Here is a 12507-nt window from a genome sequence, read left to right on the forward strand (position 1 = left end):
CATCTGCACAGCACGGGCTGCAGGTGCGACACCAGACATGTGCGAGGAGTCGGAGAGGAGAGGTGGAGGCGGAGAAGGAAGAGGGAGAGCATTGTGAGCCTTATAATCGAGCTGAGACCAGAAAACATTCCTATTTCAAAGCGAGTTAATCCTGAGGTTTTCTGGACAGGACCCACTTTCCATCCTGCGAGCGGGTGTGCACACGGAGCACCATGTGCCAAACAACACAAAGAGAAAGGGAGCTTCAGAAAGGCGCCACAGATTGCCCACTACAAAACGATTACTGCACATATTCGTGTATTACTATGTTTTAGAAAATAATTAGTTTTAATTACAGCAGAGAGAGGAGAGCAGGGCTCTGGCGAATTAGCTGGCAAGCTCTGTGGAGCTGATTTGCTAATATCGTTAGCATCACTGCAGGTTGGGACCAGAGGTCCTGCCAAAACAGCCCACCCTGCCACGTGCCGCCAGCTCCCACGGGTGCGCTCCATGGGCGCGCCGCTCCCGCTCCCGCTCCCATTGCTGGCTTTTCACAGCCCATGTGCAGCCCCGTCAGCCCTTGAAGTCATCATCACACACACAAATCATAATTGGGATGTTTTTCTTTTTTCTTTTTCAAATTACTTTCAATACTTAGACTTTAAGAACTGGAACAAAAAGCTTTTTCAAGTGATGCAGCTGCAGAGAAAAATCTATTGGGATCAGCTAAAAATGCTGTTATTTTTGTGAATGTGTGAAACCTCAAAACAGCAGCTGAGAGATATTACACGAAGTCCGCCTTGCTGCTTCGGGTGGTTTTACCTCTGGGGTCTAGCAAGATAGGAACTGGTAAATCTGTACATTGAGAAATAGAAGGGGGGAAGCAGGACGAGTGTGGAGAGAGGGGCTTATTTATGCAAGTCCACCCGTCCTCGTAGGCTATTCACAGAGTGGGCTCCAAGGAGCGGCAGCACGCAATTCCAGAGAAAGTGGCCAAGTCACGGACACGCGGCTTCTCCAACGGCTACCACAGTTTTGTCAGCATTTGTAACACATGATGCTCTTCATGCATTAAATGTGTCAATGTACACAAAAGCAATGTGGAAGCGTAAGGAACTAGGTCATTATGTATTATGACAGTTAATGATAATAACTTACACTGATTTAAAAATCAGACTTAGATGAATAGAAGCATATATATTGACTTGAAATTCTCCAAACTTCTTCATTTAAAATAGATAAAATATTATATATTTTAAAATGGGCATTTGGGATATACAAATATGAAAACTGTCAAAGATTGCATTGCTTTATTATTTTGAGAGACACTTAAGGACGTAGAGTAATAGCTCTGTTTAGTGCTCCTGCCTTACAATGTAAATTTTATCCTTCCAAAGGGACCACCAGGTCTTTCTTTACGGTGGCTTTCCCCATCCTTTTGTTGAAATGCTTATTTTGCCTTCTTAGCAGAATTCTCAGGGAATCGTGTACAAAGCCCCACTCTCCCAGGGCAAAGGGGTCCAGGGCACCATTTCTTCCCCTTTCCCAGAAGGGAGAGACCACTGCCATAGGGACGTGTTAAATCAGGCCCTGCGCCCCCCCCCTCCCCCAACCCAGCAGGTGAAGCTCAGACACGAAAGGGCAGCAGAGGACCCGGTGCAGATGCAGAGTCTGCAGACACCGCACGCACTCCCCTCCGGCTTCACCAGAGAAAGAAGAGCCAGAATGACTCTGAGAGTCAGTGCGGGCCAAGGCCCCAAGGCAGCTGTCTCACCCTGGACTTGATATACTCAAAAGGACACAGAGAGCACATCGTGTGAGCAAAAGGGGACTTCAATGCTCATGCCTTCTCTCCCACTTGCTTCTCAGTCTCCTTCCGAGGCTGCAGACCATTCCCAGAGGATGGCAAAATAGGGCCAGAAACGCACGTGCACACACCTGTAATATTTGTGACTGTGTTTATATGTGGCAGCTATATAAAGAACACTGTTGACACAACACACACAGTGTATGAGGAAAGCACACTCCTCTATCTAGCTCAGCATGGCCTGGGTGCCCCGAGACCCCCCCCTATGCTGACGCATCTCCACGTGGGCCCAACAGGAGACAGCAGGACCCACCATGTCCACCACAGCCCTCTCCCACCCGAGCCGGCCCACGGGACCATCAACCTGAGCAAACCCAGCATGTGAGCCAGCATCACTCTCCCAGGAAATCAGCCCATCACCCATACCCACTGCCCCTGCCCATCCCACCGCCCCTGCCCATTGCCCCTGCCTGGCCAATCTCTAGAAAAGCTGAGTGAGCACCTTCAGACCTAATGCTCCGCAGGAGCTCACTGCCCTGGGCCTGCCGTCCACTCCCCCGGAGCCAGCCCCACAGTCCTGCAGACATGCGTGGGCCCTCACCACATGCCAGCAAACGCTGAATCCTCGGATGTGTGGCATTATTACTTTCTATCAGGTAGCATTTGACTTAATAAAGCTGAAATAAAATCACATAAATGTGTAAAAAATTTTGATGAATGTTTAAATTATTAAAAATTCAATATTTCAAAATGCACAGTGCAATAAAAAAATATATACTACTAGTCCGTACGAAAACCTGTGAGGATAAATGGCCTTTCACGGAACAGATTACCTATGTATGAAATAACAAATAACTGAATTATCTGAATAGTGTAAAAACCCCTCTCTGTGAATCTCCGTGAAATTGGTTATTCCTTAGGAATACATAAATCTTCTCAGGCAGGGCACGGTGCCATCTGTTTGTTGTTGGTTATTTTTGTGGCCCTGGAGTCCAAAGAAAAAGGGAAAAATGAGTATTGCTAATAGTAGGTGAGAATTTATTGTGTAGATTCAATGCTCTGAGGTAATTTTATTTCAGCAAGCCAGACAAAACCCATAATGCCACAACCCAGAGTCCTTATTACCTGGGACAGTGGGGGAGCTTCTAGCTAACAGGCTGTTCAGAGCTTTGCCCTTGTCACTGCAGATGTGAAAACACCACCTCAGGGGTGAAGGCGGCCTGGCCTCCCTCACCCCAGGAAGGCCTCTTCTGTTTATGTAAAAACTTTCATTTTCACCAGCAGTTCCTACTGCTTCCTATTCCGAACCTTTCAAAGGGGAGCAATCAGAAGAAGGCTGTACCCATCCGGCCCTAGACCCCAGGACTGGCTCCGGCAGGAGGGCAGGATGTGAGCCCAGCGCTACGTTCGCCTGCCAGAAAAGCAACAGCGCTGGGCGCCATCAGAGACGAGCGGTGGGAAGGCAGCGCAGGCAGAGGCATGGAAGTGGTCCTGGGGCACCACCTCTGGCTCCACAGCGCTCTCCTCACACACCGGGGAGCAGGGCCCCGACCGCCACTCGATCGCCACTCCAGCCTCATTCGCTCCCGGAGGCTCCCACCCACAGGGTGGCTCTCGCTCCCGCAGGTCGGAGAAGCAACAGGTCAGGTGAGCTACATGGCGTTTTCTCAGCTCGAGACCAGCACTCGGCTCCTGGGTGAGCAGGAGGCTTGCAGAGGTGGCTTAGGGCCTGAGGGTCTGAGAACAGGGATATCTGCCCAGGTTTGGGCAATCTTGCTATTTTCGCAATCCGCTTACTGCACTAATCAAGTGGGATTTGGTAAGAAAGCTGATGAGGTCATAAAGTGGGTTGAAAGATGTAAACATACTGAAAACTTAAAACAGTTCTTTAGCAAAGTATCTAATTTCTCCACAATCTGCAAAGAGCACTCTCCCATGTAGACTTAAGGTGAGTTTCCCTAAAGGGTAAAGGGACCACACTCTGCCCTCAGTTGTGTCCTTTGAAGCAGGACGTTCACATTTGCCTCCACCGCCATCAAGTGAGAAACAGACACTGTGTGGGCCGCCCGATACTCCCAGAATGCTCCCCGCCCCCCAAGAATGGCACTGAACTATGTCCACATAAGTTATATGAAATGTAATCCTCAAGTCTTAAAACGGTTAAGTAGACTGAGCAGGTTCCCAAGAAGCAGAAAGCAGTGTTTTCCCCACTTCACAGGAAGATGGAGGCTGGAGCCGGCGAGGCGCAGCCCGCAGGCGGGCCTAGGAGAGGGGAGGGCGGCCTTGGCCAGCGGCAAGGTTACCTGTGGAGCTGTTCACCATGTTGGGCGTCATGCTGTAGGGCGGCGCCTGCGTGTTCATCAGCCCCGAGCTGTTGTTCATGGGCTGGCTGTAGGGAGAGCTGGAAGCCATGAGTCCGCTCTGGTTCATGCCCGGGAAGCTGCCTTGCCTGTGAGAAGAGAAAGCACATGCATCTGTACACTGACCACGCACCGGCAGCGCTTGCCCTGGTGGCCATTTCTTGGGATGCATCTATGCAAGGGGCGGGCTAGTATGGTTCATGTTTGCTTAAAATCATGTATTTTCTGGAGAGAGAGAGGCTGAACTCTATTGCTAAGTAGTTATTTAATGCACTACCTAAAATTCCAAATCATATAAACTTTACAAATAAATTCTACATTTTTAAGCTTGTCGAGATTTATATATAGGGATTATACAAGCAAGAAAGGGGGAATATGAAATAATAACAGGAATTACAAAAGCAAGCAAAATTAACCACCATTTTAAAAGAGCTGACTCTTTATGAACATTACTTAATATCCTCCCATCAAAAACCAGAAGTCAAGAAATGCAAAACAGATAAGCGGGGTGGGAGGGTTATTTAAAAAGAAATCCCTTGACCTAAATCTTCTGATCTACTGACTACGAGAGCGAGCACTTCCAAAATCCCTTCTACCCTCTTGTTTGACATGCTGACATTCGGGGCTGTTAAAGACACACCAGGCTCCTCTATCAGAGCCCACATGAGCGGCAGACTCCCTCGCCCCGCAGGGTTCCCGTGGCAGGAGCCCAGACTGGCTGTCAGTGTCCCTCCCAGGCTCCGGTCCTGAGGCACCCTCCCCACGGCCACGGATTCATGAACTTATCTTTTGGTGACTTAGTTTGGTTAGTTTTGTGTCTACACTCTGAGAGACAAACCTCTTCACTCCTGCAAAGTGCAAAGGGGTACTGTTTGGTCAAAGGAGGCGAATGTCACTTCATTCACTGCAGTTAATTGGGGGGAGGGGGGTGGTGAGGGAGGGGAGGGTTTTAGCAGCAAGATGTTTTAATTCTCCCAGGAAAATTACTGCAAAGAAGATGATGGCAATGTGGCAAAATCTTTAAAAGACTCCACATTGTAGTCAAGCTTTTCTTTATACGGTACCTTTAAAAAATTCCTAAAAATATTTGGCCATTAATATTTACTCTTAGAAGTAAAGCTAACGGGAAAGGAAAAATCCGCTTTGCCTGTCTGTTCCAAATGAATTATGATTTCTACCCCCTCCACCTCTATTAAACCATCGTTTACTGGCTCTTAATATATAATAATAAAAATGTTTTAAAGATATCCTTTAAAAGATGAATATAAGTCATTAATGAAAAACAATGTACTATTCTCTTAGTATAGCTATTTTCAGTCTGCACTGCCCTTTTTCAAACACAAGATGATGAATGTAGATATTACAGAGGTTTTAAAATATACTTTTAAAATAACAAAAAATTAAAGATGTAAATGTCTGTGTTGGATGCCAGTTGCTGGAGGCCGGAAGTTTTTAAGAGTCTGGTTAAAAGCCATGGGTCGTGACTCTGTCACGAGGAGACTTCCATGGTCCCCAGGATCTGGGAACAAATCACATCGGCTCTGGACCTCAGCTCTACATATAAGCACGGAGGGACTGACAATGACTTTAACATGAATACTGTGTGAAGTACCTGCAAATATGCATAACGTGTTTTCTAGGCACTTTACACAGTTAATTTTTTAAATTCCCGGAGGAGGGTGGGTGGAATTATGCTCACATACACAGAAGGGATCGGAGACGTTAAAAAACTTGCCTAAAGACACACAGCTAGTAAGTGGTAGAAGGAGACCTCCCCACGTCTGCTGCTAGGCGGGTGGGTCCACACTGTCTCCCAAGGCCTCTGACACTGCTAACACTTATGAGACAAGTGCAATGCCACACGGCAGCCTCCTGGAGAACTTTCTATTTGTCTAGCGGACTCATCTGTGGTTGGAGGAAGCTACATCAGAATGGAGCTCTTCTCTGGGCCTCCTAGAGGCACCCTTTGGCGGGGTGGCCACCGTGGGAGGTGGTGGAGATAATCAACAGCCTGTGGACGCTGCTCCCGGGAAGGAGTCTGTCCTGTGTGCCGCAGCCTCCGGGTGTCCGGGCACAGAAGCAGCAGAGGGAAGTGCGTCTCCCCAGGAACGCAGGGCACCTGGCCGCCTGTCTCGCTTGGGGGAGAGCCAGTCTTTCGTCCCCGCAGATGGACTCCTCCTCACTGTGGCTTTGGAAATTACTGCCGAGACTCTTGGTGATTCTGAACAAGCAGGATGGCGTACCGCTACACAAGAGCTTGCAAGGCATCCCGTCGAGCTGGGGAAACTGAGACGTGTTTTGTGCAGGAGACAAGGTGGCGGCCTCAGTGACCAGGCCGAGCTCTCCAGCTCACGGCGGAGGGGCTCACACAGAATCTCTGTGGCCACAACAAGCTTTCTTACGTGGTGGGGCTGGCCACCATCACTAGGACCCAGCAGCCTTGGAAGTCGGCCCCCTCCAGGGACAGCGCTCACCACCCCTCAGTCCTCGGCAACGTCCAGATGTCCAAACGGAGTGACGGCGAAGAAGGCACTCACCAGACACTTTCTCTTTGCAAAGGAAACAGGAGCAGGCAAAGCAAACCGAACCAGGCAAAAACACAAGCTGAGACGAGGGAAACACTCTGTCAAACCCTAACCCTGGCCTCTGGGCTCGGGAACCACTGGGCTGTTTCCAGGGCCCGACAGGAACAGACAGGTTTTGTTCCAATTGCTGCTGCCCTGATGCCACGGATCCTAACCTGCAGCGAATGCCCAAATGCCCGGGAGGGAGTTTGTTAAACGGTGAAAAATGACGTTTTGTGGTGATTATGCTGCGAAGCGGGTACTGGGCTGCACGCTGTGGAAATGACCGCTGGGCGGTGCTCACAAACCACAGGTGCTGACCACGGGCCTGCGCTCATGGCGGCCAGGTGTCCACACAGCCAGGCACCCCCCACCTGTCCACGTCCACGTCCACGTCCACGTGTGGCGGGGGGGGGGGGGGTTGTCATCTGAACACACAGACCTGCAGAAGAGCCATAAGTGCGTTTAAATCGGCTTTCGGATGGGATGAGATGCGAGGGTTGAACATCTGTCATCATCCCATGACAAAACCAGGTTACTGTAACGAGTGACAAGGCAGGGGGCTGCAGGTGCACTTCCTGGAAGCGCCCCTCGTCCTGCTCCTAGCCCACCCACGCGCACGAGTAATCTTTATAGGTTCTCCCTCAGTCCCTTTGGAGAGTTCTCAAACACCAAACGTTCATCTGCCAACAAAGGCCTGGTTTGGGGAAAAGCCAGAGGCAAACACGTTTTAAAGAGACCGTTGCCAGCGTCCACTCGGAAGGCGGAATATTGCTTCCCACTAGAGCTTGAATCTGGCAGCTAAAAACATTAAGTGAAACCCATCTAATATCTTGTTTGTTTTTTAAAAATATATTTTTATTGATTTCAGAGAGGAAGGGAGAGGGAGAGAGAGATAGAAACATCAATGATGAGAATCATTAATCGGCTGCCTCCTGCAAGCCCCTACTGGGGATGGAGCCCACAAACCAGGCATGTGCCCTTGACTGGGATCGAACCCAGGACCCTTCATTCCACAGGCCGACGCTCTATCCACTGAGCCAAACTAGCCAGGCTAAATATCTTGTTTTTAAGTCACTTACAATAACATGTAAACTAAACAGGCTGCACATGATTGTGGTGCATCCAAGGAAGTGTGCAGGCCACATCATCGCAGCATCACCAGTGCTCCCCAGCGGTGACACAGGGAAGTGGACTCTCCTGGAAGTGACCAGATTCTGACAAAGCCCCTTGGAGGAGAGCAGGGACAGACAGAAGTGCTTTGGAAACAAACACAACAGGAGTGAAGCCACTTTATTTAAATCCAGAGGCAAAGACACATGGAGAGGGGTCTCACTCCGAAGCGTTTTAGCATATCCATGACTCGAGGGTTGTTCCAAATGAACAGCGAGCAGCGCCTGGTCAGTCAGAGAGGCGTGACCACCGACATCTGCTGTTGGCCATGCGACTGTCCCTCGCGATGCAGTGTGAGCTCTGGAGCAGGAGAGGAATGAGCCAGGCAAACACTGACATGGGGCCCTCCTTCACTCAAACCTAAGGGCCACCAGACCAGGGAGGTGCAATGTGGAAAGTCCACTCCAGCCGAGTGTTCGTGGAGACAGCCGACTGTCCACGCACATCACACAGGCCCTGCCTCACATCTTCTATCAACACAAGCCATGTTCCCGAGTCCGCTCCACTGGCCAAACAGACTTTCCATCACGCCACACCGTGCCTCTTCCTAAGTGGTACTTGGGCACCTTCAGTTGGTTATTTTTAATAGAATATCTGAAAAGGGAAAACCACTCCCTAAGTCTCTAAAACTACAGTCAGACAGAGAAGCTCCCCCAGCGGCCCACTCTCCGTGCGGCTGACACATCAGCACTCTGTGAACAAAGGCACTCGCGGCTCTGGTGGCAAAGCAATCGCGTCACCTCCGCCACCAGTGCTGGCGAGGAATCCATCCCGAGGCACAGTGCTTCCTGTCACTAAACCAAAGACCAAGAACAGGATGCCCGTGATTCCCGACTGTAGAGTCCTGTGAAAATACACAGCCCATGCTATTTAAAACACTATTACACCCTTCCCTCGGAGACGTGCTGGGAATAACTAGATCCATCAGCAACATCTATCGCGCCGATAGTCCCCATCATTTGTTCAAGATGGGTGTTTAGGACAGTGGCGGGAGGGAGGGCAAGGGGCACAGTAGTCGCCCAAACAAACAAGCACAGGAGCTACCGGGAGCAGTGAGCGCCAAGGGCCCCGGCTGTGGGGAAGGGCCTTGCAGGTGCCGGGGAAGCTCCCTGAGGAAGGCATGTGTCCTCCCCTCCTGTCTGGTCCCTCCACGAGATCTGAGGGATCCACCCAGGGGCCCGAGGGAAGCCCACAGGTGGAAGGACAGGAGGGCCTTTCTGCCTCAGGGAGGGACAGCTGGTGGTGGTGGTGGGGAGGGACTATAAGACATGAGAGCAGAGGGCTGGGAGGGCCACATCACTCAAGGCCGGGGTTCTGTAAGGTTTGGTCTGCACCCTAAGAGACTAGAAGGAATGTGCATTTCAAAGGCATTGTTTGCTCTCTGACTGGATGGGAGGACGCTGGGCGGGAAGAGGGGATGTAGGGCTGACGGGCTGTGTGGCTCTGACAGTCTAGGTAGGAGAGGATGGTGCTGGGGACCCAGGCGTGGGACAGGGAAGAGCTACGTGAGATCGGGAGGTGACAGGACTGGGTGATGAATGACAAGAGGGCACCACCGTGTCCCCTGCGTGGCGGCATGCATGGACTGCTGACAGGCTCGGAGACCACAAGTCTGGCTCGGGCACGGCGCTTCTGAGCTCCCAGAGGCAACGCCGGGAGACGATGGAAACGCCAGCCTGGAAAGTAGGGTCCTCTCGTTCCTCTTCGCTGCCTTGCGGGAATGCCCTCCAGCACTTCGAGTCTTTCTCTAAGATCCTCCCTGGCTGTGAACGTGACCTCCTCTCCAGACAGCCTGTTCCCTGATGGAAACTGATGGGTGCGATGCCAGCAACAAAGCCACAGCCATTAGTCGTTTTCCAGCTGTGAATTAGTAACCCCCAGCCCTTTGGTAATAGACTGTACATTTAAGTTTCCTTTTCCCCTTTGAGCTGGGGCGAAGGGAATGCTATTTAACAGCTCCCTGACAAAGACCGTCCAGGGGACGGCAGTGTACCCTCCAGCATGTTCTCCACATCCATCTCTAGCGAATGATGGGCGGTCACTCTGAGCAGAACATCTCCTGGCCCCTTTGCCACAGGCCTCTGTAAGGTGGCGGTGCCCACAGGCCTCTGTAAGGGATGGTGCCCACAGGCCTCTGTAAGGGATGGTGCCCACAGGCCTCTGTAAGGGATGGTGCCCACAGGCCTCTGTAAGGTGGCGGTGCCCACAGACCTCTGTAAGGTGGCAGTGCCCACAGGGCTCTGTAAGGTGGCAGTGCCCACAGGCCTCTGTAAGGTGGCGGTGCCCACAGACCTCTGTAAGGTGGCAGTGCCCATAGGCCTCTGTAAGGTGGCGGTGCCCACAGACCTCTGTAAGGTGGCAGTGCCCATAGGCCTCTGTAAGGTGGCAGTGCCCATAGGCCTCTGTAAGGGATGGTGCCCACAGGCCTCTGTAAGGGATAGTGCCCACAGGCCTCTGTAAGGTGGCGGTGCCCACAGGCCTCTGTAAGGGATGGTGCCCACAGGGCTCTGTACGATGGCGGTGCCCACAGCTTCTCTGTGTCTGAAGCTTTCACGCTGGCTGTTTCCATTCTTGGCCCTGCACCTGTTGACCTAACGCCACCAGGCATGGAGGAAGCTGCATATGCCCCCTGGGGTTCCCAGAAGCTGTGACTACAGGAACATCTCCCCCTTTTCGTTAACTCCTTCATGCAGGCTTCTCACAGGTCCCTGTTCTCAGCTCTGCCACAGCAGCACCTGCTGCCAGGTTCCAAGATCCAGCACTTCCTTCACCTCCACGCAGGGAACGTGCGAGTCGTCCCTAAAGTAAGGACTGACCCTCTCAGCAACCAGAACAAACAGCCCATGAAGCAGAGGCTCAGGGTGCGAGGAGAATGCAAAAGCCTCTGGCCCTGAATTTTGGTAACTGATAACTAAGACGTCCCCTCATCCCACCAGACAAGGACAGCCTCGCGGGGTGCACCTCAGGGACAGGAGCAGGTGGGCCTGGAACCCCGAGGGGCTCGGCAGCCTCGGCGGTGAGCTCCCCTGAGCGATGCTTGAGGGCTGGGCTAACCAGGTGCAGCCTTCCTGCACCTTGAATGGACCAGTCTGTTGGCTGGAAGCAAAGAATGTGGGCCTGGGCTCTCCAGCTCATGGATTCTGCCACAGCAACATTTTGTAAAACCCTCTAAAAAGAATGTCCAGGGCTATCGTGTTGGGAAATATATAAATACAGTCATTTCTAACTTAAAACACCTCCTAAAATTCTATAGATTTCCTGAACGAAATGTGGCCTTGCACAACAAAGTTACTCAGTTTAAGCAAAAACACGATTTAAAATTGGGTAAAAATGTTGCAGAAAAGGCCTGAAAGCCGAAAAGAAAAAGTTCTTCCAGGCACCCCGCCCCGAGAAAGGAGGGTCCCAGTCAAAGGAAGCCAGACACAGCTCACTTTCAAAGCAAGAACAACGCTGCGGCCAGGCTGTGCGGCACTGTTTCTCGTTACTTCAAGAGATTACATTAACTAGAAAAGCTTTAAAACTGCATTTTCGGAGTAAAAAGGTCTATCAGTGTGTGTGTGTGTGGGGGGGGGGGGGGGGGAGGGGAAGTCCTGAACAGATATGAATTGTTAATTTCAAATACTGAATACTATTACTCAGCTTCTTTAGTACCTGAACAGTGCGATTCACCACATTCTACTGCGAATCCTCTCATAATCAAAATGAGGGATTTCTTTGCTCAAAAGGGGAAACATAATAAACAACTCATCTACAGAATCCTCGACTTACTCCATGTGGCACGTGTTGTACATGGCACTGCCTTTTAAAGAAGGAACAGCTCCCCGAGTGTTCTCTCCCCAGCCCCACGCACCCGCCACACCCTCATCTTACAGGAGCGCCCCTCTCCTCACTGCTACTCCCTCACTGCGCGCCTTCGTCATCCAGACCTTTCTCAGCCTCTCTCCTGGCTCCAGCCCCTGGGGATTCTGACTTGAGAAAGAGTCGCCATAAGGAACTGGGAACCCTGCTTCCTCTCCCAGAGAGAGACTGATACATGAGAACTGGCTCTTCAAACTGCCCGCTGAACTTGAACATGACAGCTGTCAATGCGGAAAAAAAGACAAAAGCACAAACAGGAGTTTGCTGCAATGAGCTGTTAGGTAACGCAAAAGCGTGTGAAAACCAAACTCCTGAACCCGCAGCTCTCAAACACGCACCACACGTTTTCTCACAGCCAAGCTCTGCTTACAAAAAAAAAGCACAACAGGTTTTGTTTATTGCAAAGTGCAAAGGAAGGATGATTTAAAATAGAAATAAAACACGGTGTCTTTCTTCTGTGGAAAGAATACCGTAGACATGAAATACAAAATTCAGAGCTAACGGGGCAGGGCTGCGGAGCCGCGCCTGTGCCAAGCCTCTAGCAGGCCCACGCGGAAACCCGACATCTCCCTTTCCCTGGTTTCAAATGAGGAGGAGGTGCTGTGTTCTAGGACGCTCTCCGGACGCTGCTGGCTGGAGCGCAGACCCGAGCTCCGCGTGCTGGTTAGCTAACATTGATTTTCTGCCCCAGTGGAGGAGATTGCACTCTGATGCATGTCATTTAAATTCATTTTACACAGCTGCTTAATGTGGCTTGGCAAGGCAC

General features: G+C 51.1%; 1 protein-coding gene across 3 annotated transcripts in view; it reads right to left on the reverse strand.

Annotated features, from left to right (window-relative positions):
• The window catches only part of ARID1B (AT-rich interaction domain 1B), a 401326-nt gene that overhangs the window by 31337 nt on the left and 357482 nt on the right, over nucleotides 1-12507 (reverse strand). For all 3 annotated transcript variants that reach the window (XM_070417417.1, XM_070417415.1, XM_070417416.1), the window contains one exon: nucleotides 4090-4235. In XM_070417417.1, the coding sequence (XP_070273518.1) occupies nucleotides 4090-4235 (146 nt within the window). The remainder of the gene's footprint in view (nucleotides 1-4089; nucleotides 4236-12507) is intronic.

Source organism: Myotis yumanensis, unplaced genomic scaffold (genome assembly GCF_028538775.1).
Source record: "Myotis yumanensis isolate MYYU_CA2020_CCGP unplaced genomic scaffold, mMyoYum1.0.hap1 SCAF_6, whole genome shotgun sequence".
NCBI classification, from domain to species: Eukaryota; Metazoa; Chordata; class Mammalia; order Chiroptera; family Vespertilionidae; genus Myotis; species Myotis yumanensis.